The sequence below is a fragment of the Equus caballus genome, chromosome 1 (assembly GCF_041296265.1).
Source record: "Equus caballus isolate H_3958 breed thoroughbred chromosome 1, TB-T2T, whole genome shotgun sequence".
Lineage (NCBI taxonomy): Eukaryota > Metazoa > Chordata > Mammalia > Perissodactyla > Equidae > Equus > Equus caballus.
The window spans coordinates 102,295,922-102,323,485 of NC_091684.1; the positions used below are offsets into that span (position 1 = coordinate 102,295,922).

At 50.0% G+C, this 27,564-nt stretch overlaps 1 protein-coding gene across 26 annotated transcripts in view; it reads right to left on the reverse strand.

The window, feature by feature from the left end:
- ARNT2 (aryl hydrocarbon receptor nuclear translocator 2) overlaps positions 1-27,564 on the reverse strand; it is a 173,040-nt gene that overhangs the window by 23,334 nt on the left and 122,142 nt on the right. For all 26 annotated transcript variants that reach the window (XR_011438359.1, XR_011438358.1, XR_011438379.1 and 23 more), the window contains 6 exons: positions 20,142-20,218; positions 18,619-18,753; positions 16,504-16,578; positions 10,591-10,742; positions 1,186-1,258; positions 240-363 (listed from right to left, as the gene is read on the reverse strand). Coding sequence is in view for 15 of the 26 variants with exons in the window: in XM_070266198.1 (XP_070122299.1) it covers positions 240-363; positions 1,186-1,258; positions 10,591-10,742; positions 16,504-16,578; positions 18,619-18,753; positions 20,142-20,218 (636 nt within the window). In the remaining 11 variants the exon portion in view is untranslated. The remainder of the gene's footprint in view (positions 1-239; positions 364-1,185; positions 1,259-10,590; positions 10,743-16,503; positions 16,579-18,618; positions 18,754-20,141; positions 20,219-27,564) is intronic.

A 27,564-nucleotide genomic window follows, 5' to 3' on the forward strand; every position in this document is an offset into this window, starting at 1 on the left:
CAAAGACAAGGTGTCAGGGAACCCAGGCTGGCTGCCCCTGGTGACAGGTGCGTGAGAGGCAAGGACAGGAGCAGGGAGGGTCAGTCAGACTCCTGTATTCAGGGCTCTTTTTACACCCTGTGACAGTCACCGAAAACTCACCCTCCATGCCCTCTCCCTCAAGGGTGGCTGTCTCTAGACGGCCGGACCGCACCTGTAAACCCACATCCTGGCAACCTCAGCGCCGTCTGGAAACTTACACGCACTGATTCCCGCGAACATCTCAGCAAACCGGGGATCCCTCTCCTGGGAAAAGATTGCATCTGCCTTTTCCACGGACTTCCCGGCCTCGTGGACTCCGGCTGGTAGGTTGGGGACAGGAACCTGTTTGCACATTAAAACACAACGGCATCCACGTGTGAGGCACAGAATGCACGTTGCCAGCGGACACCAGCTCTCCTTCATCGGGTCTCCCTCTCTGGAATCGCTGGCATTTCAGGCTTGATTCTGTAGGGTGGGGAGCTTTTCTCTATGTGAAAGCCAAGAACAGATGGGGTAGGGGTGTGAACTGGAGGTCACAGAAAGGACAACCGAGTCACGCTGATCACTTAGAGAGAGATAAATAAAAATAACCAACTGACTCTAAATATCAAGAAAAGTGAACATGAAGTTTACTTTAGGAGAGAAGCCACATACAAACACTTGGGGCAGTTTCTCCACGTGGCCACGAAGCAGCGGGAAGAGGAGGAGGCAGAGGGGGAGAGAGGCAGACTTGGGATGGGAGAGGGAAAGGACGCAGACAGGGCAGGATAGGAGAGGCGTGCCAAGGAAGAGGGGGCACAGATGAAGGCAGTAGAAAGGGCAGGTAGCTGGAGGACGGACAAGGTTGAGGATGCGTCTGCTGGCTTCTGCGTGCTGGAGTTCCTGCACAGCCTTTGGAAACTGTTAGCTCTCTGACGTTCTCAGGACTGGCTGACTGCGGCTTGTGGTTCTTCCCCTGGGCGTCACGAGTTTTATACTCTTCCTGGCTCAGCTCTGCATGGAAGAGTGAGTAGACCCCAGGGACCCAAATCTCTCTGCACTGTAGAGGGTGGATGGGGCAATATACCCAGTGGGCTGAGGGGCTCAAGCTAAGGCTTGAATTTAGCCCCTAGTCCATTGGGTTGGAGACAGTTCCAGTTGGGAAAGAGTTTTCTAGAAACTCACCTGCGATAAGTCGTATGATGACAACCCATCTCTCTGGTGCACTTCCAATTCTGCCTGCTGTTGCTGAAGCTGCCTGTGAAACGAGAAGTCAACAAGGGTCATGAGGGACGGAAGTGGTGGCGGCAGGGCTGGACCAGAACGTCCCCTGTTCTCCAAAGGCGCAGTGGGTGACACCGGATAGATCTCTAAATGGTTTTCAATTTTTATTTATTTTATTATTTTTTTAAATGCCCCAAATCAAGACTCTAAGCCCTGTATCTCAAGTTTAGGTTGCCAATATTTAGGAAGTAAGCTTGGATTTATGACTTCGTTTTATGCACGGTGAAAAGACACTACACTAAAAAAGAAAACATTTTAAAGCAAAGTTCAGAAAAGCAGGTGGGTTTAATGCTGAACAAAGCTGCTGGCTCCAGCTAACGCTGATCTATTAGCTATAGGAGCTTCCATGCCCTCATCCAAGCCCCACACTGAACCATCATAGTGGTTACTTCAGCCCACGTTGAAGTTCCAAGAGGTATGTGGGTGTCCAAGCTGCCTGACTAGCACATGGTTACGACCTTGCAGAGCCAGGCTCCGACCTATGCTGCTGACTCCCCCTGCTCTGCTCTCTGCGGCTACCAGGTTGCTCCATTTGGGAAAGAAAAAGACTCGTTAGAGAAAAAGGCCACTTTACGTTTTAAACTATGGAAACTGGGTTACTTCCAAGGACAGTGAGCTCTGCAGCTCAGAGCCTAGAAACAGGGCAGGATGACAGGGTCCTCTTCACTTCCAACCCCAGCAAGAACGACGGGCAAAAAGCTATTAGCAAATTACCAAACACATTGCGCACGCACCCCCCTGCCCATGAATTAATTTAAAGGACATGAACAGACCATTCAAGCATTAACAAATAAATAGACAAACATACAACATGCACTATGAATACATATACTATACAATAACATATATAATATGTATAGATGTATAATAAGCAAGCATAGGGAAACATTTTCACCATCGAAACAATAAAAATAAGTGCAAATTAAGACATCCCTGATGTATAATTTTTTGCCTACTGAGTTGGTAAAGACACATTCAGCATGGTGGTTTGGTGTTGAAACTACCATGGTGGCACGTGGTTGGAGAAGTGTGTGTGGGACGATCTTCTTGGAAAGCAATATGGTGCCCCTATTGGGAGCTGCGAGCACAGTTACTCTCCCAGGTGGGCATCCAGCTGCTGGGGGTTGTGCTAAGGAACTTATTCAGCGGCAGGAACAAAGAGCTATCCACGCAAAATCAGATGTAACAGGGGGGCGACTTCGTAAATTACGTCTATCAATTTACTGAGTGAACGCTCCACGGTCACCAAGAATGACCATTGGGAAGACGATCTGGAAACACTGGTGTGATAAGAACATGTGGAAATGTTATGTACACTATGATTATGGCCAGGAATATCGTGTCCTATGTGGGTGAACACAGAAAAAGTATCGTGTTTGCATTAATCGGAAAGATTTTCCTTGTTTATTTTCACTGTCTATTTTGAAGCAAGAACCACCTTAGTGGGTCCCTTTTAGCATCTTGTGATCCAGCTTTTCTCACCCCTGGCCGTGCCCCACAGGGAGGTAGTAGGACCCCACAGAGGGACCACTCGCAGGTACCTTCCTCTGGGCCTGTGGCACATGGAGGGCCAGCCAGACACTCAACTGGGAGGAAGTGAGGGGAGGACAGAGAGGGAAAGTCTTCCTGAGCAGCAAGAAGTCACTGGGTGGGAGGGGCAGGTGTGGATGTGGACCAGCTCGGTCAGAGGAGCAGGTCCCTGCAGAGGTGCCACTGGGAGCTCATAGCTGGACAGCTGCAACCTGAACCAGCCTGAGCACAGGTATGGTGAGGACCTGAGGGCCCCACTCAGGAGGAGGTGGTGCGGCCAGCCCCGGGGTTCGCCAACCACAGAAGGGAGGCAAGAAGGACCTGTGCATCCACCCCGCTGTGCCCCGGCCCTCTGTGGGGACTCTGCATCCCCTGCAACTCGCTCAGGCTCACAGCGTGCACTGACAACCCTCCAGGTGGGTGTCTTTTAAACCCTTTACAACGGAGGAAACTGAGGCCCAGGGGTGCTAAGGGTCTGCAGAAACTAGATGGTGCTCTCGAAGAGGGTGATTAGAGAGGGTTTAATGAAGGGGATACTTAACTGGCATGGGCAGTGGTACGGGAACCGCAACTCGGGTGGTCAAGAACCCCCAGGCTAGCATCAGTGGTAGCCATGACCTCCCATGACAGGAGTGGCGGGGGGTGAGCACTGCTCACACCTGCTGAGAGGCCTGCCCGCCAGGAGCCTGGCTTCAGTGACAGGTGCAGCCCTTGCCCACCTTCGGGAGGTGGCGAATGCTTCCTCCAAGCCTTCTCTCACCCCACTGTCTCCGGCCAGTCCCTCCACTGGCCAAGCAACTGGGAGTCAGAGAGCAAGGGAGCCCCCTGCATCCTGTCCACAAAGGTTAGCATCGGCCCCTCCCAGCCAACCAAGCGGGGCAGAGGGCGGGACGGCTTCAGGGGGCCGGTAGGCGGTGCAGACTGAGCAAGGCTCGCTCCTCCAGTTCCACGTGCAGGCTGCCTGGGTCACACTAAAGACGCGTTCCTTCGACCGACTATTCTCGGCTCCTAAGAACAGAATACACGGAGGTGATCTGGTCCACAGCTCCCCTGGTCCAGCAACCCTTGGTCCATCAGCTCTTCTGATGGGCAACTGGCCAGTCACTGCTGGACCCCCTCCTGTGCCGGGGAAACTCACTATTTTTTGAGGCAGCCCACTCCATTTGTAGACAGAAACGATTATAAAAAGTCTGTCCCCAAATCTGCCTTCCTACCACTCCCATTTTGAGTTCCAACTCAGAGAAACACACGATAGGTCAAATTCCGTTTCTAAACTCTTTTTCTCAGCATTCAAAGAGCTGCACAACCCAAACACTCCTCCAGCCATGCCTGTCCCTCCCGTGCTCCCAGTGAGTGTGTCCCCCCAAAAGGGAAGACATCCTTGCAGAGAGCCCAGGCTGGGGGACCCCGTGAACAGTTCAATTAGAACTAAGCCCAGACGAGCCATCTCTTCAGGGATGTGCACTGGAATATCCACGCCAAGCTGCGTGCGGGCTCTGGAAAGAGAAAGGTAACTCAGAACCTGGGTGGTCCCTGCCCTCGTGGAGCTGACAGTCTCCAGGGGAAGATGGAGAAGTCGGTGAGCAACGCAGCATGCGGAGGGAAGAGCCACGACTTGGGAAGAATGAGGTCCCAGACCAGGTTCCATCTGAGCGCACAGTATGTCTCCTAACCTTGGTCAGAGCGTGGGGAAAAGGTTAAGGATCAAACCAGCAGCCTGTGACTTCCCAGCAGGCAGCTAAAGCCCATACTAAGACCAGGAGTACAAAAAACAATTTAAAAAATGGTATTTAAAAAAATTTAAGGAGAATCAATATACTCATCCATAGGAAAATCATAACTCACTATATTTTCTCATTCTTACGTTACGGTTTTGCTTTGTTTTATTCTGATTTACACCTTGAAGGCCTCATCATCTTTCATTCGCAGGGCCTGTAAGATCTCAGTCCTCTGCCCACATCATCACATCTCTGCAATGTTCCCATTTTACAGATAAAGAAAGTGAGGCTCAGAGAGAGTTTCAATGACGTCCCCAGGGTGACATGCACACACAGGATCCAAATCCGGGTCCATCTGGCTGTGGAACTTGCACCCTGACCCACGATGTAATGAGGGCCATCATCCCACATCTCCCATCCCAGAGCTATGGGCCCAACAAGACACCATCTTGGCAGGAACCCATGGACCACGCTCTCCTCCTTGCACAATCTTCCCAGAGCCCACCCTTCAACCCACAGGCATTCTTCCAGGAAATAACGACCGCTCCTACCTCCTGGCTCACCCTCTGTGTGCAGCCTGAGCACAGAATCTTAGCGAGGGGGCACGGCCACTGCACAGGGCTGTGCTGCTGTTGGGCCCTGGGTACCTGGCCGTGGGGTGAGTGGGGCAGAAACCCAGCCCTCTCCACTCGCCTGGCTGCGCCCCTTGGAGGAAGAGTGTGTGCTTCTAATTTGCAGGAAGGTGCGGGGCCGCCCGAGCCATCAGGAAGAGTGTTTGGGACTCCAGACCACACAAAGGTCTTCCAGTGGGATGCAGGAAACGAGGCCTCAGGCTGGGCTGGCACGTCCCCGGCACTCTCACCTGACTCCCGCTGTGGTCCGGACGTCAGCATCTCTGCCCCACAGCCTCTGGTTTCCGCTTCCTTAGCTGGAAGAAGTGTTGACCTGCAGGCCACCCCATCCTGAGAAGGGGCCTGGGGAGGTTTCTCAGACGCTTCATGGCGACGGAACAAAAATAAACCTTGCTGTGCTTGCGAATTCCAGAGAGGGAGAAGACTGGCCGCAGCACACGGGAGGGAACCAGGCTCCCCCTGCGGCAGAGGGCTGACCCTGCCCACCGGGGCACAAGAGCTGATGATGGATCGGAAACCAGATGCATCAAGCCCCGCTTCCTGTCAGCGCAGCCTCCCCGTGTAGGGAGGCGCAGGATGCCGGGCAGGTGCCGCCAATTATCTCTGACGCTCCCTGAAGAGGCTTTTACTTAGGCTGAGCAAGCGAGCGAGCAGCCTTCGGGGGGCATTCAGAGGCAGTGTGCGACTGCACCCCAGGAGTAACCAGAATCTGGCTCGGAGGCATCTGGGGGCTCAGCAAGCTCAGCTGACCAGACGGAGGCTCATATACCCACCAGTGAATGAGCGCCATTGGCATACAGAATACCCACCACTGAATGAGCGCCACTGGCATGCAGAATACCCACCACTTATTGAGCGCCATTGGCATGCCCATTGTGAAGGGCTCTGAAGGCCCGTGAAGGGGTTGGAATTGATTTGATCAGGGACAGGGAGCAGCTGAGTGTGTTTGAGAGAAGTCGCTCCTGGGGCCACATGCAAGGTAGGGGAGCTGGCCAGAGAGAAGGATGGGTAGTCACCAGGGAGATGGTGAAGGCTCGACTGGGGCATTAGAGAGCAGGCAGAGGAGGAGGAGATGGGCCCAGAGAACCCAAGACAGAACCTGTGGGCCTGGCTCTCTGCCGGGCTGTCTGTTGCAGGTGGGTGGGAGGGCGGGCCTCAGGACACGTCCCTGGTTGGGGTTGGTGCCAGGTGTCTTGGCCTCTTCCCAGCTCGACACCCCAAAGAGACCAGGAATGCAATCTTCCTCTTACTTCCTTTCCCCTCCCTTCACGCCCCACTCCCAGCCCCCTGCCCACCACGGACCAGGGCGGGGCCCGAGGCTGCCATAACTGAGTACGCCGAGATGTCTACGGGCTCTGAGACGCCCAGCGTGACCGCGGGCACGATGAGTTTAAGGAAACACACACACCCCAGCGCGACACGCAGCCGCGGCTCTGGAGACCTTCAGCGGCTCTGGAGCGGTGCTGTCACAGGAGAGAGGGCTCGGCCGGGCAGACCAGAAGGAAAAGATGCTGGAAACGAAGACACCCAACACTCAGGTCGTCAAATGTAAAGACGCCGGAGTGACTCCTGCGCAGGACAGCCCACGACTTGTCCCCGTAAAAGAGGGTCGACCCCAAACACCGAGACGGGGGCACTTGACAGTTGTGTGACCAGTGCGTGAAACCAGTTTTCCTGCATCGACGCAACAGGAAAACAGGCAGGGGCGATGGAGGGGTCCTCTTCTCACCAGCTTCGTGCAAATGCTGACCATCAAACGCTCCACTCCCAGGGGAGGTTTCTTTTGGAGGCTCCTGAGCGAATGCAACTAAGGGCCAACTCTTTCCCCCCTGGGGCTCAGAGCATTTAAGGACCTTTCCACAGCCAGTCTGCTCAGTGCCGGCAAAGTTTAGCTGCAAATCTGAGAAAGGGCCTCTTCACATCCATGGCTGTCACTGCCCTCTGCTGTCTGCAGTCAACTTCTTCCAAATGTCTTTACCCACCGAAGACCTTTTGGTCCAGAAGACACGAGTTCAGGCTTCCGTGTAAGTCCGCGTGCGAGAGGCGTTCTCATTCCATCCGACCTCAGCAAGCTGCCAAGAGCCTCTATCCCAAGCATCTGCACCAATAAATGGGTGCGTAGGGACACCCCTGGACAGAGTGTTCTGTTCTGTGATGCTCCCTGTCTTCCGAGGAGGGTCTTCATCATCCTTCCAGGCTCCACAGCAGCACAGCCCAGTGGGGAGGCTTCCTCGGAGGCCCCGGGGGCGGCCTTCATCCTCTGCCTCCTCTGTGCCCTCACAGCATCTCTTCTGCGCCTCCCTTCTGCCACTTTTCACGGCCTCCACGTGATGGCAGCCACCCTGGAGGTGGGGACCATATGGAGGGACCGGAATCTCCTGGACGCCTGGGGCAGGGTGTGTACCTTCACTGCGTCCAGTGAATACCAGCTGGGTTAAATTGAGTCCCCACGAAGCATGCAACTTCAAAGCTTCGAAGGCCAAAGCTTACATAAATGTTGGAAGTGAATGAAGAATGGTGAAAAGTGTAAAAGTACCAAAAACCCAGAAAAGGGGAGCTTCCACCTGCTCTTCTGAGCCAAATCTAGAGGACAGTCAGGTCTCCAGCCTGGGGCCATGCACTGTACTGCATTGGGACGGCCCGGACCCACCGTGGGAGCAGTTTCAGTGACAGTGCGACTGGGGTCTGAGAGCGGGCGCGGGCTGCTCCCACGACACCCTGTGAGCTGCTCTCGTCCGCAGACACCAGGCACCACAAGAGGCTGCGGAGGGACCTGGAGAGAGCAGGGGTTTGGGGGGGGGGCGGGGAGCGAGCAGGCAGGGAGGAAGGGAGGAGGAAGACGGACAGAGCATCAGAGGGTGGCTCTCGCTAAGAACCAGCCAGCACGTTGGTGTCAGAAGGATGAAATTTCCAGAATAGTGCTCGTGGCTCCGCAAGGGTGACGGGCCTTGCCCATTTCCACGGCGTCCAGCACAGGTGGTGGACGTGGCTGCAGAGTGGCCGAGACAGGACGTCCGAGCTGGGCCTGAACAGACGCTGAGACCCAGGCTGCCGTCTCCTGCCTCCTCGCCCTGGCTCCTGCAGCTGTGCTGGTCCACCTATGACCTCCATCCTGGGAGCTCCTGAAAGGGAGGCCCAGGCCCCACCTCCACGACCCATCTGTTGAGCAAAGCAGCAGCCGTAGGACCCTGAGACCGCCTGTCCGCCACGCACTCCTGTTTCTCCAAGGCCAGGGCTGCACGTGGGCCCGGCGCCCGGGGTGCCTCTGTGCTCCCTGAGGGAAGCCCTCTCCTGCCACGCTGGGGGAGCAGGAAGAGTGGAAGCCTCAGCTTGACCGGGCTGACCTAGCAGCGACTAGACAAACTCAGACGCAGAGGAAAGTAAAAGAACGCCATCTCTGCGCCCCCGGCGTCTGCGGCTTCTTCCATCCGCTCCTGCTCTTTCCACCACCCAGGAAGTCCTGACCAGAAGACGGAGGGGGAAGAAGAACCAGAGCATCCAGCAAGCCAAGGGGTAAGATGTAAAGAGAGAGGGGTGGTCAGACTATTTCGGGGGCACAACAGTGAGAGCGAGTTACCGATGTGGGTCCCCGGTGGAGGCCGAAGCCAGGCTGTCTGGGTGAAGACAAGACAAATGGTGAAGCGGGCAGGGCCAGCGGGGAGAGACACTTCGGTGGGTTTGCAAGACAGGGGTCTTCAAGGCCAGGAAGTCGTGTGCCAGCCTGAAGCCCCCGGGAAGGAGCCTGTGGCGAGGGACGGACAAGAAGGGTGGGCTGCATGCGGGGGACAGAGGATGTGCCGGGAGCTGGAGAGAAAGTGGGGGGCCGGTCCGGAGGGAGGAGGTTCGCCCTTGTAGGAGCCAAAGGAGGAGGACGGGAGGGATCGAGACGGACACTCCGCACAGGAGGAGGTTCATGCAGAGCGGCTGGGGCGAAGGTAGGATGATCTGCCCACAGTCCAGGAAGAAAGTGGGTCAGCACCTCAGAAGCCCGCAGAGGACCCGGGCAGCCACGGGAACCGTGTCAGTGATGATGGTGGCAGAGCCCGTGCACCGGCGGGAGGCTCCACGCCTGCTGTTCCACCAGAGGCTTCCCATGCACTGTCCACGCGCAGGGTCTCGGGGAGGAAGTTCTGCTCCCCTCACCATGTTACAGATGAGGCAACCGAGGCTTAGAAAGGGGGGTGACTCGCCCAGCTGGGAGCCGAGTTGAAACGCAGGTGACCGCCCTCCGAGGGATCCTGTGTGCACCCGTCTGTCCAGCTCTGTGCCTGCGGCCCAAGGGCTGGGCTGAGCTCGAGACAGACAGTAATGCTGCCTGGAAGGGGGCTGCTTCATGGGGCCCAGAGGGGACGCCCCAACCCAGGGCGTGGGTATGGTGACAGGGCCAGAGTACTGGGGCAGCCCAGGGCAATGGTGACTTCAGTCCCCAGGGGCCGTCCACAGGGGGAAAGGAGGTGGCGGGGGCAGCGGGGGGCGGGGAACAGACCCCCATCTGTGTTGAACTTGGGAAAATGGGGGATGGCGGTGTCACTGACTGGTGTGGGGAGACACGAGGAAGGTTCTCACGACGTCAGCTCATCTCACACCCCTGCAGGCCACAGCCCCCCAGCACTCCAGGTCCCATGGGCTCCCCTACAACTGGACATCATTTTGCCATCATTCGTGCTCATTCTTTGGCCTTGTGTTTCCTCGAGAATAAACCCAGAGAGGAGGCGTGACCTGCCTGTAGATAGGGGCTTGACCTCGTTGAATCCTCACACAGCCCCCCAAGGGAGGCATCATGACCCCATTCCACAGATGAGCAAGCGACAGCTAAGAGAAGAAGTGATGCACAGGCCGAGGTCACACAGCCGGGAAGCAAAGGGCCAAGACCAGCCCAGGTCTGTGTGCCAACACCTGTGGGATGCAGCTGGGTGAAGCCGGCAGAGATCCCGGGCCCCCCAGGCCCGGAGAGGGAGGAGACTGGGCACCGTGCGTCCCTGAGTGCACACCTCAGTCCACCTGCCCCACGTCCTTGGGCTGCCAAGAGCCTCAGCCTCGCTCCTCTGCCCACGGGTCCAAGAAACCAGGCACAAGGGGCTGGAACCCCAGGGAGCTGCGAGGGAGCACCCAGCCCCGCCTCGCTGGGCTCCGTGCTCGGAGAAGAGAAGAGGAACAGAAACGGGAGCACCTTGAACTGACCGCTGGAGGAAGGGGCACCACGGGGTCATCCCTCGGCTCCAGGGTCTAACACATCGGGAGGGAAATGACAAGGGGACACAGGAGGGGAGCTATGACAGGGACCATGGCCGTCCCTCTCCTTGCTCCTCATCCCTGCAGGGATTTCCCCTGCAGGTGGAGCCAGGAGCCTGTGGGGAAAGATGAGCCCGGAGCAAAGCTGCCAGCTCTGGACCCGAGAAGGGGCGGCAATGGGCACGAGCACGTACTTGACGTTGGTGTTGGTGCAGATGATGTACTCGATCTCGTCAGAGTAGGGGTTCTGGAAGGTGAAGCTGCTGGTGCGGATCAGCATCCACTCCCGGTTCTTGGTGCGGAATCGATACATGACCGACAGCACTTGGCCTTTGAGCTTCACCACCTGAGGAAACATTGGAGGAGGAGGTCAGCGGGAGGCAGGGCGGTGCCAGATTGAGGAAGGAAGGACGCCAGGCCACACGGTTGCTGCGAAGGCTCGACAATGACCTTTTATATCAGGACTTATTTGCTTTTACAAATCAGATCATGAAACCTCTACAAGCTGGAGTGTTTCCCTTTTGGCCTTTGCTGCTGGGGCACTCTGGGTTCGATGCCAGTAAACCCCAAAGTTATCATCTCAGTCAGGTAGGTAGTCCTATGTATTCAAGGATTGATTTCTTCATACCTCACATTAAAAAAATTCTTAGCCTGTGTTTAACATTATAAACGGGATCAAATATACTCTCTGGGAGGAGACGTAATAAAATGATAAATTCGTATGCATTATCTATTTGCATGTATGTATCGATAATTATTTTTCTGTTGCAGGATGGTTTCCCCAATACTTCCAAATGTATTCCTTCAGGCATGTCCTCATAAGAGTTTGGTGAAGGCGGCTTCACTATTTATAAATACTGAGTCTTGGACATTAAATAAGTTGCCCAAGGTCACACAACGTGGGTGCAAAAGCTGGGACAGGAACCAGGATCCTGTCTCTGAACCACGCGTTTGTCGCTCTGGATACACATCGCTCTTCTGCTCTTTGTGGACACACAGTCTGTGCATGTGCAGACACACATGTGTAAATGCACACGCAGACGCGCAGACAGCAGTATTTGGGGCAGACCTTGTGGCTGAAGCATAAATGGAAGGAGAAAAGATACAAATGGCGGGGGTGTCGGCCTGGGTGTGCTAACACCTCCAGGACAAAGCAAGGTGAACAGGAACTCTCTCCACAGGCCTGTGCAGCCTAGAGCCTGGGTGGCTCGGATGGGAGGGCCCTGGGCCCACGCAGCCAGGCCTCCTGACCGTGAGACCACAGTGTGACCAGAGACAAGAACGGGGACCTGGTCCGGGGGGTCAGGGAAGGCCGAGCTCCCCTTTTCCTAACCCTCTACACCTGGAGTTTATTCCCGGTAGGAGGTCAGGGGGCAGCATCTGGGGGGGGCCTCTGGGCCCCCCCGAGTGTCCCCGCCCTCAGCCCGGTGCTGGCACAGAGCACATGCTTGCAGCACTTTTCTCAAAAAGACAGGATGGGTCTTTGGCTCCAGTGCTGGGCTGACAGAGCTGGGGTGACTGTGCTTTTTCTGCACCAGCTCTGGGGAAGCCAGAGGAGGTGAACCCTAGGGGGACAGACAAGGCTCCCTATGGGGACCCCGGGTCATAAAGAACCCAGACTGAAGCTCAGGAGGGTGGGCGACCCTTCGACACCACACGCCAGGAGGAGGCACGGGGCAGGGCCGGGCCAGGCCAGGACACTCGGGGCAAGTCCCAGCCCAACAGCAGGCTGGCTCCTTCCTCACAGGGCCACAGGCCACAGCCCCGCGCCCTCAGGCCGGCATGCTGATGGGTCCTACGGGGGCTCCTCCAAGTCTGCACAAAGCACAGGGGAAGTTGGCAGCCACTCCAGGCGTTGAGACCAGGGGTCTGTGCTCAGAAGAGGCGCATGAAGGCCACCTCTTGTCCCTTCCCCCAGAATGCCTGCGACGGCGTGACAGCTTTGAGCTCCAGGCAACAGTCCCGGGGCTGAGTTACGGGCTCAGCACCTGTGTCTGTTGCACCTCACGTGGTCTCTCAACACGGTTGTGGATCTGGAAACTGAGCCCCCAAGGAGTTGGAAATCCCACCCAAGGCCTCACGACTAAGGAGCAGCCGAGGCAGCGGTGGGGGGGCCCAGACCTACCCGACCCCAACGCCCGCTGTCTTGTCATGAATCCCTACAGCCGAGGCAGCATCCTTGTCCCCAAAGAGCTTCTCACCCAGCATGGCGGGACAGACGTATTGAGAACTGTGACGCAGAGAGCGCGCTGAGGACCAAGACAAAAACAGGAGTCGAGTGGCACGGGTGACCAGGGAGTCGAGGGGACGGCCTCTTCGCGGGGCCCAGGAAGGGTTGCTGGAGGGGGACGGGGTTTGGAAATACGTGGGAGGGGGGACAGAATGTTGGCAAGCGATGCCTGTGGGCAGGAAGCTCCTGGCAGGAGGCACAGAAGGAGCAAATGTTTGCAGGCTGGGGCCCTGAGGCACAGGTGGAGGGGCCCCCCTGCAGGCGAGGCGGCACAGGTGTGGGGGTCCAGGGCGATCCGCCCGACTGAGCTCAGTTCGGGAGTGGGGCTAATACACAGACCACCAAGGCCGGGCGTAACCCAGCCGAGCACAGCTCTTCAGGAAAACGGCTCTGATCACCGTCCTCACGGAAGAAGCAGAGATGGGAGGATGTGACGGGGACCTGCTTGAGTCTCACCGCGTTCCGCCCTTCCATTCGGCTTCTAGGTAAACTGCGACCCAGTGAGGGGAGCCAAGAGCACAGCAAGAGCAGGTTCAGGTGTCCCAGACCTTTGCTGGCACGCTGTCCCCACACCAAACTCGAATTCCCCACACACCTGACACACTCGGAGCGTCTCACATCTGGGCCACTCAGAGGCTCCTGTTTAAACCCCGAGTTCCAGGCTGACTCTGAGTCACACGGCCCCTTCCACACTTTTGCAACACTAACCCATTTCCCTTTATCAACACTCAGCCCCCACCCTGGCTACCAGGGGCAGGAGACGGAAGAACACAACTCGGGGCCAGGGCCTGTGCCCTCCAGGACGTCCCCACAGCTTCCTGGCTGCTGCCCACTGACCCCGTGACCGGGCCGGGCTCTCAGCCTTGCTGTTTGGCTTTGCCTCCCGCCTGAGGAATGAGGTGGCTGCTCACAGAGCGGGAGTTCCTCAAGCTGGATGCCAGGGCAGGATCAGATGTTAAATTCTTTCTTTTTCTTTTCAAAACCAATGGGGCTCTGACAGTGTCAGCAGTTTATAATCACAGAAGGGCCGTCAGATGGAGAGGTCGGTGTGCGGGCTGTGGAGACGGGGATGGGTGCTTTGAAAGGAGGCCGGCTCCAGCCCTAGCTCTATTATGGCCTTGCTGTGTGACTCAGGGCAGGTGATGGAACCTCTCTGAGTCCTGGTGTCCACGGCGAAAAAGTGGGGAGGACAACATGATGTGTAGGGTTGAGGATTACATAAGACAACGTGTGACAAAGGGTCTGGCTGGTTACTAACGATGAGGGGAGGCCCATCACTGCTCGAGCCTCGTTCCCCTATTCCCAGAAAGATGACGGCAACCTGGTCCAAAGGGCCATGCTAGATGATGCAAAGTTTATGGTAATTCCCACATGTTCAACAAAGATGTGGCATAAAAGACATATTCTTGCAATGTTTATTCTAATTCTGCATTTTTCCAAAATGAAGGTTACTTGCTTTGGGTGATGACCCACTCGGACTACGCTATTCAGAGCTGACCGTGTGCAAACTCCACACTCGGTGGTGGAGATGATGGTGAAAAGCACAGATGCGGGGCCTGCCCGCAGGGAGCTCATGTGTTAGTAGAGGAGACACACACACATGCATACACGGAAATCAATGGACAGATAAATGACACAGTTAAAAGTTGGAACAGTCACCGTGGAGAAAAACAAGGGCTGGGAAGGAGGTTGGGGGTCCTTCTTGGCTAGAGAAGTCATTGACGGTACCTCTGAGATGACACGAGTTGAAACCGAAAAGACAAGAAGGCATCAGTCATTTGAAGAGAGATGGGAAGAGCAGCCCAGTCAGAGGGAGCACGTGCAAAGGCCCGAGGTAGGGAGAAGCACGATGTGTTCAAGGAACCAAGAGAAGCCCAGTGACCCAAGGGCAGTGACTAAGGAGGACGAGACATGCATGCTGAGCACGTAGCCGTGGCAAGGGTTGGGATTCGATCCTAGGCGCGCTAGAAAACCCCTGGCACATTTAAGTAAAGATGTGGCAAAACCTCATTTACATTTTCAGAATGGCTTGGACTGAACAAGAATAAAAGCAGGAGACAAGCAAGGGAGCTGCTGCAAAGTCAAGATGAGAGATGGCAGGGGGCTGTCAAGGTCAGCGGGGAGGAGGAGAGGGGAAGGGGCTTGGACCACAGACGTCTTTGGAGCTGTAAAGAAGGACCTGATGCTGGGTGTGGGGAGTGAGACCCAGGAAGAGCGAGGAATGTTCCCAGTTTCTGGCCCATGCAGCCAGGTGGATGGTGGGGCAGGGAGCCTGGGGGCCGGGAGAGGAGAGTGGAGCATTCTGCGTTGGAAGGTTACAGGGTGTGCAAGGGCAGGTGTGCAGCTCGACGGACACTCTGGGCTGGAGTCACCCAGCAGGTAAAATCTCTGAGGGAGGCACTACAGAGAGAAAAGGGGAGAAGGCGGCGAGGACAGAGCCCAGGGCCTCATGGCTGGGAGAAGCGGGCAGAAGAGGAGGGACGAGAAGGAGTCTGAGAAGTGGAAGTGGAATCCACGAGCGGGTGATGTCTTGAGAGGAAGGGGCAGAGCGTGCCCACGTACGTGGCGTACAATCGGAGGACCAGGTCCAGCCCCGCAGACACGGCCAGGCCTCCAGAGGAGGGCTCGGCTGTCAGAGGGTTCCTTCTGAAATACTCGTACAGCAGAACGCCGAGGACTCACTCCCTCGGATGAAGGACCCACCATTACTCCCCCTTCAAGACGACTTCAAAGGCCTCCGTTCTCCTAACACGGCCTGTTCTCTCTTTCTCCAGGGGCTGAGGTGAGACGCCAGACCCTCTGAGGGATGTCGTCTCTCTCATCGCAGTCGACCTGTGCTCAGGAGGCGACGGGGCCTCAGCCAGGGTCCTGGTCCTCTCACTCATCAACCCTGTGGCCTTAAGGCGCCCTCCCCTCCCTGACCATCACTTGTCTGACTGTTACGTGACAATAACAATGCCCACCTCCTACGACTGTGGTGAAGGGTCAAGAAAGTGGTGTGTCCAGCGGGGTTTCCACGGTGCTGACACGCAGCAGGTGCAGGATGCACAGCAGCCAACAGTAACGATGCTCGTGACAATTATGCGGGCGGCCTCCCTCTCAGGTTCCCTCAGCCATCCTAAATTCTTCTCTCTCCTTCACTGTCTCTACGCAAAGCATCTCTAACCGACATGTCTCCTCGAGTTGCCTCTTCTTTTAATTCCTACTGCTCCTGCCCAATTTCCCCTCTCACCTCTTCTTACCTGGACAATTGAAAGAGCTTCCCAATCTATCTTTTGTTCCAGCTATTTCCCACATACCTGGGCTTACCAGAACTGTTTTTCAAAAACATCGTCTGCTTAAAATCCTCAAAGGAATTCTCACTTAAAGGGCCCAGGAGAGCACTGAGGTTCCTCAGCAGGGCCTTGAGGCACCCCCCATAACCTCGCCTCAGCAGCCTCATTTCTCACCACCGCCCGCCTCCTCCTGACAAGTCAGCCAGTGCCGCTCCAGCCATAGGGAACGACTTATAATTCTCCGAAAGGGCCATGTTCTTTTGCATCTCAGATGCTGGCCCCTCAGTCTAGAATTTCTGTCACTTCTTCTATGCTCATCTTTTAAGACTTGTCCTAACATTTCCCGCCCCTGGGAGACTGTTGCTGCCTCTTGCCCACATTGTTAACGTCTCCATCCTCTGTTCCTCTCCCACGACAGAGTCGTTACTTCCTGATGGGTGCATCCTCCGCACTAGACCATGAGCTCCTTCATGGCACGGGCCCTGACGGATGCCTTAGGTAGGACCCTGCGGCCTGCCTGGCACACCGCAGGACTAGCATCCTGCCAGCCAAATCCACGTGTCCCCAGGCTCTGCGCCAGCTGTACATGGGCGTCGTGGTACCTGCTGAAAGCTCTCGCGTAGATGGCTCTGATCCTCCGAGTGGCAGAACTCCAAAATGTCTTTTCCTAGAAGATCCTAAATAAAGAGACAAGCTTTAGTAATCCCAAACCCACTTTTCACTATTTATATATCACTGTTAGACAAGAGTGTTTATTTACATCCCTTTCAGCCCATCTCCTTTAGCTCACCCCATCATAAGGGGGAAACAAAGTGGATGCAAATCCCTTGGAGCGATCACGGAGCTGGCTCTTGGTACCCTCCCCTAAGGTCCTTTGGCATGCCCAGTACCAGCTTCTAATCTTGCCAATGCACTAGATCAGCAGCTTCAGAATGCAATTTTATTTTTGTCTGCCTTGGAGATGCAAACTGTAATAACTACATTTCAATAAACATAAAAAGAAAGCGAATGAATGATAGCAGGAGGATAGCTGTGTTGCCTATGAAAACTGGAATTGCTTAAATGTGGAAACTATAGCTCTCTTGCATCTGGAGAAATGCTGCTATCAAAATCATTGTACTTTTTAAAAGCCTGTTTACTATCTACCTGCACTCATGTACGTTTTATTCAAAGAGCTTAGCATCAACTCAAGAAAAAAGGGTGTTTTGCAACGAAACCAACCAGAATATGATAAACCATGAAAAGGCAACTCCAAATGGGTTATAGGAAGTGGTCCAGTTGGAAGTGTCTTAAATGGCAAAGGATTTTAACTATCTCCTTGATCAGAACCCAAATCAGCAAACGGCCTCAGTGGGAGCTGACACCGACAGTGGAAAGGAAGTCTTATCAGCGTGCCAAGAAGCATCTAGATGCTCACGGAAGGTGCCAGTGGATAAATGGATCTGGCAGGAAATATATTGCCATCAGAGGTTATGGTGAATTTGGAAACAGATTAATCTTCCCTTCATTCTATCCAAGAAGCTTGAGTTTGCATGAATCTGGAGAAGCAGAATTATCTGAATGGTTCCAACATTTCAATTTGGACTGTTTGTAGTTCTAAAATATACGTGTAATGAAATACCCATATCAACATATCCCAAACCTTGTTCCTCAGAACAAAGATCTTTTTCTTTCTTTCTTTTTTGTTTAAATGTTTTTGATTTGGAAAGAAATTTAAATCTACAGCGAACTCGAAAGGATAGTATAAAAAACACCTGTATGCTCTTCACCTAGATTGAACATTTGTCAATATTTTGACACATTTTCACTTTTTCTCTTTCTTTCATATATAGGTAAGTATAAATAAAACATATAAAAAATATATCAATGAAATATCTTTCATACCTACACACACACACTTAAAAATTTCTTGCTGAATCATTAAAAAGTAACAGACATCATGACACTTCTCCCCAAGCATGTATCTCACAAAAATGACATTATCTTAACAAACCCATAATATACCACATTACACCTAAAAAAATCAACAATTATTCAATGAAGTCACCCAGTACTCCGTCCATATTAACATTTCCTCAGTTGTCTCCCAAGCACCCTTCATGGCCCGTGTCCTCAGCCTGACAGTCCAGTTAAGGCTCTCAGTTGCATACCGTTATTTTATCTCTTATGTTTATCTTCATCTGGAATAATCTCTCCTGCCTTTTTGAGTTTCTCATGACACTGACTTTTTTTAAAAGGTCTGGAACAAAGACCTGAAAATGTGCCACCTGTCAAAAAGGGTTCCAAACACATTTGAAAAACAAGGGGTTGGGCAAAATCAAGTGGACATCTTTACTTCAAGACTTCTCAGAGTCTTTCACACTAAGATGCTTTCTAAGTTTCCAAGGAGGAGATTTCCTGTTTGGGGTTAATCAAAATTAATTGATCAAAGAGACCCTTCTTCATAGAGCATCTTAACTCCAGTTTGTGAAAAATCAGCTAGATAAACAGAACGGCTAGGGCAAAAAATGAAGAGTTCGTTTTCTGTGGTGTAGTCACATACGACGTCCTTTTCCACTCTGGAATGCCGTTACTCCCATTACTCCATCCGGGCAGAGATGTTGATTTTTACTCTGTGTTTCCCTACATCGTCCTTGTGTTGTCTCTCCAACAAATGAGATAAGTGCGCTTTGAATATTGTTAAATCTACAGCTAATGCATGAGCTCAGAATTTCTACCTGGGGTTGGTAGCCAATCACACTGATGCATCTTGGGTCCACAAATGTGATGATCCCATCAGAGTTATGCCGGGATAAGAATTCCGTGGGCACTGACATCCCGCTCATGTCCATGCACACGGGAGAGCTGGTCACCTGGAGTGGGGAATCCACATTGAGGTGGTTTTGACAGAGGCAGAGATGGAAATGGTAACAGAGACACAGCATGGAAACAATCCATGTGGGTTTAATTTCACAGATCCTTCCGTGTCATTCGTACAAGGAGTCTAAAATGTTCAAACAGCCCTGATCACACCTTTGACTAACTGTAACAGTGGGCCACTTCCCTTACATTTCTGAGCTTCAGTTTCCTTATCAGTCAGTGGGAATAGAGAAACCTGGGATCTCGTAGGGTGGTTGTGAGGTTCAAAAGAGACACTGCATGTTAACCCCTGGCATAGCGCCTGGCTCATAGTTGGTGCTCAGAAATGTTAATACCCTTCCCTTCTCCTACCTCCCCTTTACTAAGGACAGCAAACGAGTCTAAGGAACTGGCGAAAATATTTGGAAAGTATTTGTGGACCAAATTTACCCAGTTATGCTTTCTTCACCCATCTGCAAGGAAAAACCAACGCTTATCATATGTGAATGAAACTGCTTCTTCATTTGTCTGAAAATGGTTAGACCTAGGGAACCAGGGACACGAAAGGTTAGTGTCCCCTGAACTGTATCCATGGAACCCCCCCTCCCATCAGTATGGGGAAGGCTCTTAGTGCCACAAGGAGAATGAAGAGTCCAGTTGATTGAGTGGCTACAGTGTGTGCACCAGACATCGAGCCAGTGGCCTTCATACACATTATTCAGCATATTTAACTTTCACAAGACTAAAAAGACACACTCTCCACCCTTGAGAAGCTTGTACTCAACTGCCTTCACGAAAACAGACAGCGAAGAGAGATAACCGATGTCTGAACTCAACGCTACGAGTCAGGAGGCAATGATTAACTTTGACTAAGCAGATAAAGGAGTCGTTTTAGCTGGATCTTGAAGGATGAGCAAATGGGAAGTAAACAGGAGGAGAAGGGAGTTTCGAAAGGAGAAGAGGAGAACAAGGAAATACCAGGCAGAGGGAACAGCCTGTGGGCACCCACAGAGGTGGGGAGGGCAGGCTGGGTTTGTGGAAAAGGGAATGGTGTGGTCTGGGAACAGGGCAAGGTGTGGGGAAGAGAAGGAGCTGAGGGTGTAAGATGAGTCAGTGCTTTATCCTGTACACCATGGGGAAACATTCAAGGTGATTAAGCGGGTATGATGTGAGCAGTAACAGGCACGAGAGTGTGGGGACGGACTGATTCAGGCCCTCAGTGAAGCAAGAATGCTGCTGCTCACGGCTCACAGTGCCCCTTCCTTCTCCCGCAGAGTGTCGGGAACCCCGACAAATGCTCAGGACACAGGCGATCAAGACAGGCATCCAAACCCACAGGCTCCTGCTCTTTGCAATAATGAGCCCCGGTTTGAGATTGAAGCGGCTATGAGCGGTTTCTTACCTGGAGCCTCCCGATTGCCACCAGGCAGTATTTACTGCCCTGTCCCACATCAGCGTCTTCTTCAGGGATGGTCATTCCTGAAATGAGAAATGCCAGCATCTTCAACAACACGCCCAAGGGGAATGGCAAAGGGGCAAAAGTGTTTGTGATTTTATTTACGCAATTGAAAATACAGATCCACGGTTGACCACTGGGGTTCGGGAAGCCAGCTAAGGAACTAACCAGTCCCTCAGTCCTCTCCGACTCCTCTCTGTCTGAGGCCTTTTGAAAATCTTGTGCTACATTATCATCTGCATCTGTGGATGGTGCAGAGGAATTTAAGGAAGATAAAATGCAAACTATTCATTTAACATTTGCAAAATTTGGCCCAAACATTTAGTTATAAAAGAAATTTCAGTAAGAAGTGTATATGGGCATTTCAGATTATACAAATATTTTACTTATCTGTTGACAAAGAATCCAACAAAAAGGCAGAATCAAAACCGAAAAACAAAAACCCACCAAAGCTGGAATTACTTACTTGCCAGGCAAGGGAATGCAACCAGTGTTGCCTAAAGTCAGGGTTTGTAAAGGCTAGAAAGGAGAAATTGGTGATAGGTATGCTGATTAAGCACTGAAAACCATTGCTCTGGATAGGGAGGAATTGATTAAAATAATCCTCATTGTTCTTTGGTCAAAAAAGAGTCTTCTGTTGGGTCCAGTTAAGGGTCTGGCCCCTGGAGTGGCTCACACCGCAAGGTCCTTGAGCAGCTGTAGTTGGCTACAACTGTTGCCATGGAATGAGCATTCCGCTTTGACATCTGCTACACAAGTGCTGTTAAACAGAAAACTCCCGTTCAAGGCGTTTACGTCAGAACAAAGGTTCACGGTGACAATCGCACAGCACAGGGACGGCCCAGCACTGGACCGTGCAGGGAGTGTTACACATGGATGGGGTTCTAAGAGCCAGAGAAATGTCACTCCCTCCTCATCCCCAAGACCCCATTCACAGTCCCCTCTTCTTTCCATCCCTTTCTCGTCCACCCCCTGCAGGTAACCAGTCTCCTAAGGTTCTGCTTCATCCTTGCTGTATTTCTCTCGCACGAATGGGCACATAGATGTGTGTTTTCTCATCTCTTCTTATTCCTTTCGTGAAGAGCAGTGTGCCACAGACACTCTTTTGGGCTTCACTTATTTAACAGTATGTCCTGGAATTCACTCCATAATTATTCATAGAGCTTTCCTCATTCCTTTTTAGAACTGCACAGTGCTGCATTATGAAGATTACCAAGGTTTGTTCAACCCTTTCCTATGCACGAACTTTTAGGGGTTTCCAATATTTTGCAACTATAAACAAGGCTGCAAAGAATAATCTCGTGCATGTGTATTTCTTATGATGGGTGGAATATCTTCAGATACATCCAGAAGATACACGTTTTCTGGAAGTGGGATTGCTGGGTTGCAAAGTGAGTGTATATGTAGTTTTCTTAGGTATTGCCAAATTTCCCTCCAGAAGGGGTGTGCCAATTTTCATTCCCACCAACAATGTATGAGAGGCCTGTTTCTCCACGGTCTTGGCTGAGAGAATATGCTGTCACATTGTTTTTGTCAGTGTGACAGGTGAGAAATGGTATTTCAGTGCTGTCTTAACTTGCATCTCTCTAACTATGAGTGAGTTGGAGCATTATTTCATTTGTTTGAGGATCATTTTTGTATCTTGTCTTTTAGTGAATTGTCTGTTCATGTCCCTTTCCCATTTTTCTATTGGGATTTTGGTCCTTTCCCCCTCAATTTGCGAGAGATCTTTGTATATTAGGGATGTTAAGCCATTGTGGTATACGTTGTGAATATGTTCCCCCAGTTGGTCCCTTATCTTTTGACTTCGCTTATGATGATTGAAGAAATTTGTAATTTTTATGTAGTCAGATTTACCAGTCTTTTATTATCTCTGGCATTTAAGTCACAGTTAGAAAGCCATTTCCTACACCAAGGTTAAAGAGAAATTCACCCATGTTTTCTTCTGGTACTTTCAGGGTTTGATTTTTCATTTAGATCTCACATCCATTTGGAGTTATTCTTGTGTAGGTGTGAGACGTGGACCTAATTTCCTCTTTTTCTAAATGGCTATCCAGCTGCCACAACAACATTCATTAAAAAGGGAGTGATTTGAGATGCCACCTTTATCATATAGTAAATAACCATATGTATTTAGGTCTAATTCTGGACTTTCTCTTCTATTCCACTGGCCAATTGTTTATTAAGCACCAGTACCACGCAATGTTAATTATAGAAGCTCTATTGTATGCTTTAGTATCTGGTAGGGCCATTCCTCCCTTACAGTTTTTCAATGTTTTCTTGGCTATTCTTGGATGTTTATTTTTTTACATGAACTTCAGTATCAACTTATTTAACTCCATAAAATAGCTTGCTTGTATTTTTATTAGGATTGCATTAAATTTATAAATTAACTTCAGGAGAACTGACATCTTTGTAATGTTGAGTCATCCTACCCAAGAACAGAGGGTATTTTTCCACTTGTTTAAGCCTGCTCTTGTCTCTTTCAGGAGCACTTAAAATTTTTCCTTATATATACTTGTACTTTGTATACTTATTAAAATCATTCCTAGCTATTTAATCTTCTTTGTTGCTATTGTAAATAGGGTTTTCTCTACCATACACCTTCTGTTTACTGTTTATGTGTATGAAGCCCATTCAGTTTTGTATACTGACATTGTGTTGTGCTACTTCACTCGATTACTTATTGTTTCTGTTGGTTTTATTGTGGACTCACTGGGCTTGCAGAGGTGTATTATACAATTTAAAACAGGGATGGTTTTCCTCTTCTTTACACATTCTTTTGCCTCTGATTTCTCTTATTTAATTGCATAGGCTAGTATTTCTATTACAATATCGAACAGTTGTAGAGATCGTGGGCATTCTTGTTTCTGATCTTAGTGGAGATGTCTCAAGGGTTTCTCCATTAAATAAGATACTTTTTTAAAAAAGATATTATCCCTGAATTACTGTTTGACATTTTTGCAAGTCTCTTTAATGCCTTGCTTAATAGCAGACAGCTGGATTATAATATCTGCTGTGCATGCAATCTATTACAGTATGTTCTTTTACTTCATATATGAAGAAAACATGCCTTCCATAGATGTGTAGTTGGAGGAAGGAGATTTTTTTCAGATAATTGTGGATATTCTTCTTTGATATTTTCCTAAATCTTGACAAGTGGTACTTTCTTAAAGGTTAATTGCAATGTGAGTTCCAAAACTTTATCAATGAATTTTTCACATTCTATTACATTAAAACAGATTACAGACACTTTGAATGGATCTGTTACCCATACATGATTTTCAACATTATGTATTGGTCATTTGGAAAATATTGGTTCACAAAATTATACAGATCTTCTCAATGTTGACACATTACATTATACATTATTATAAAAAAATCACACTTAATATTATCATCAGAAATATTTCTAGGTATTGGTCAAGATCACAGTGGTGGATATAAGTTTTCCAAAACTCAAATTTTCACTGGAAAGCTTGAATTTTATCACTGAAAACAAATACTGTCAATTCTTTTCCTTGAAGTGACAGGTTCATTTTAACTTTTTGAGGAAATATCTGCCACTTACATAAGTTTGATAACCATAGTTTGTTAGTCACTCTTTCAAGTAAAAAATAATGTTTCACGAAAAAAATCAGCTAGTTCAGCTCACAACGAAAACAAGCGCACGAAGGCCTTCCTTGACACAACCACCATGTTCGGTACACAGCAAAAGTTGATTTATGCATACCTCCCATTTCAGAGTTTAATAAAATTAGTATTTTTTACTGCTTCATCAAGGACATACTTGAGTGAAACTAGCATTTTTAAATTTTGAAATTATTTTTCTTGCAAGCGTGTGCTGATAAAGAATACAATGACTACTAGGACATTTTGGTGCCACGGCCTTGATTCATGTCAAGGCTCCAGACGTTTTTACCCATCAATGCTTTTGCACCATCCATGCAAATGTGGACCCAGTGAAAAGGACAAATAACAACCTGGTGCTGTAATGAAAATACTGTTAGCTTTAGGTGCCCCTGAAACCGCCTCAGGGACTCCCATGGTCCAAGGGCCAACCTTGACAACTGCTGTGTCACACACTGCTGTTCCCCAGAGTCTGGACCTCCCAATCTCATCTCTTTTCCGATCCTTTCCCTGCTGCCTACATTTCTAACCACATATTAATGAGACCCGAGACTATGTCTCCAGTCTGGATTTTCCTCTGGAGTCCAGATCCTGACCCCACTTGCCTTCCAAAAATAATTGCCTCCATCTCACAGGCCCTTCAAACTCAACAATTGCCCAAATTTTCCTACCAAAACGTACTCCTCCTTTTTCTTCTCTCCTGTGGAAAAGACAGCTAGTGACCCACCCCACATACATTCCATGCTGAAAGAACCCTGATTTATCCAGAGTGGCAATGTGTCCACCCCCTTAGAATCAGAGGTGGTCAGGTGACACAGCTCTGGCCTATAAGACGTAAGTGGAAGTCACCGAGTGGGGCTTTCAGGAAAACTCCTCCTTTTTGCAAAACACAAAGATGATGGTGTGGCTCTAGCAGCCGTCTTGAAGGCAGGAAAGCCAAGGTCACACAATAAGGACTGTGGAGTAGAAACTTAGAGAAGAGAGAATGAGGACCTAACTACATCATACAGCCACTCCTAACCCTAGACTGCCTACCTTTGGATTTTCCATCTGAGAGGAAAATACATAAAATAAATTTGTTTAAGGCACTGTTATTCGGGTTTTCTATTCTATGCAACCAAACTCAATCACTTACTTGTACACATTTTAACCTCTATTAGAAGCATCAGTACCAGCGCTGAACATCTGTCATTTATTTGGGCTGAGCAGCAGCCAAACCCATGTCCTATTTGGAGGGAATCCCACTTTGTCAGTGATCCTGGTGGAAGCCAGTATCCTAGCTCCCACTATGTGCGTCAAAGAAGCCAGATTTTCTCTCTCTCCTCCTTCCAGAGGGAAGGGATGGTTAGAATTCACCAGCAAAGCAGAGCCCAGTGTCCTGGTCAGGCTGTTGTTGTTAACAGTCTCTGTGCTTTGTACTTTTTTGGTCCACTGAAACTGCCTGGGTTTCTGTCCATTTTCAAAACCTGACCCCATAAGCCCCCGACTGATTGATCTGATTGGGGCGAGCCATGAACATCTATTCAATAATTCTCTTTTTGCTTAGGATTTCTAGAGTTTTTCTGTTATGAACTAACTGATACACCAATGACCCAACATCTCAAGCTAGAATTCTTGTCGTCCTCCATCTTCCTTTCCTCTCATCACTTACATATCAATGGTCCCCACATACGGCTGCTTCTGCACTACAGGTGTCTCTCCAGTCTCTCTGTTCCTCTCCATCCTGTCGTCCATATCACCACTAGAAGGTGGACAGGTCATTGCTCTGCAGGAAATGAACAGAACCTCCTGTTGCCTCTACAATGAGCCAAAAGTTTGCAATACAGCACGTATGGCCCTTCACAACCCTTACCTGTGTTAATCATCTGCAGCTCCTCCGAACACGGAGTACCAGTCAGGTCTCACGTGAACGGCACACGTGTCCCTCTAAAGATGTTCAGTTTCCTGCTCCTCAGGAATTTAAGTCATCATTCCCTCAAGGGGACTTGAGGATGAGTCTGTCTAGGCAACAGCACACACATGCAACTGAAGAGCCGGCTCTGAAAGCACAGAGCTGACGAATGGGGTAACTAAGCAAGGAGGAAGGTTTGTTCCTGCTCAGTAGATGAAGAAGGTTACTGCCCCAAGGTCTGAGATGGGCAAAGATGGGAATCCCTACGGTAACTGAATTTCAGGGTGGGAGGTGTCACTGAGCCCAAGCCCCGGTGACACTTGAATCACATGGCCATCCATTTCTGTTTGAATTTCTCCAGGGGTGGGATGGTCTCTACATCCCCAAATGGCTCAGTCTGTCTCCTTTAACATTCCATCTGCTGGTCCTAGACTTGCTCTGGGGGCATACACTCTTCTGTATTTGCTCTTCAGACAAGTAAAAAGTATATTGTGTTCCTGAGTCTATTCCTTTCTTGGCCAAACGTCCCTGTGTCAGTTTAAGTGTTCCCTCTACAAAAATGGTTTGTCTCCTTATATCATTGTCACTTTTCTGAATATGCTTCTGATTGCCTATATTCCCCTAAAAGGTGTTTCCCACAACGTATCTGGTAGGGTCATTCCCAAGGCCTCTCACTTCTTCTATTCTGGAGACCTTTGAAGCTGTCTTCCAGAATAAGAGTGCCCTTGATTTAGCATTAAAAAAAAAAAATCATAATGGAGCTATGCTTCCAGACAAGATGGAATAACAGAGCTCAAATTTACCTTCCTTCCAGAAATAACCAGCAAATAAAATATCAGAAATAATGGTTTTTCAAGACACCATATGTCAGGCAATGAATAAGAGCAATCCCTGAGAGATGGGAAACCAATAAGATAAACACTCTGATGGCTTCAGCTTATTGCCTTAAAAGAGTTCCCAAGCCAACAACTGAAATTTCACATTGTCCGGCATCAGATAAAAATTTACCAGCCATGTAATGAAGCAGGAAAATACAACCCACAATGATGAAAAACATCAACCAGTCAAAACTGACTCAGAACTGACACAGATCTTGGAATTAGCAAACAAATACGTTAAAACTGTTCTTATAACTGTATTCCATATGTTCAAACAGCTAAATAGAGCCAAGGAGGACATTTAAAAAACCCCAAATCAAACTTCTAGAGATGAAAACTTTAATGTCAGATGAAAAATGCATGAATGGTATTAATGGCATATTAGACACGGCAGGACAAAGATCAGTGAACTTGAAGACAGCAATGGAAATGATCCCAAATGAAAAATAAAGAGAAATAAGGATATATTTTTTTTTAATGAAATGAGCATCAGTGAATGAGATGTCGAAATGTCAAGTGGTCTAATATATGGGCAACTGGAGTTGCCAAAGGAGAAGCAAGAGAAGGGAAACAGAAAAAATATTTGGAGAAATAATGTCTGAAAAAATTTTTAAATTTGAGGCAAAGTATAAATCTACAGATATTAGAAGATATAAGACATAAGAAGCTTAATGAACCCTAAGCACAAGAAACATGAAAATTACATCATAAATTGCTCAAAACCAGTGATAAAGAAAAAGATTCAAAGTGTCTAGAGAAAAAAAAAGACATGATTACATACAGAGGAATAAAGATAGATATGACAGCTGATTTCTCGTCAGAAGCAATGCAATTGAGAACATAGTATTTTAAAGTATTTGGAAAAAAAGCCTGTCTACTTAGAATTCTATACCAAGTGAAAATACCTTTCAAAAATAAAGGTGAAATGAAGACTTTTTCAGCCACATAAAAGCTGAAATAATTCAGCACC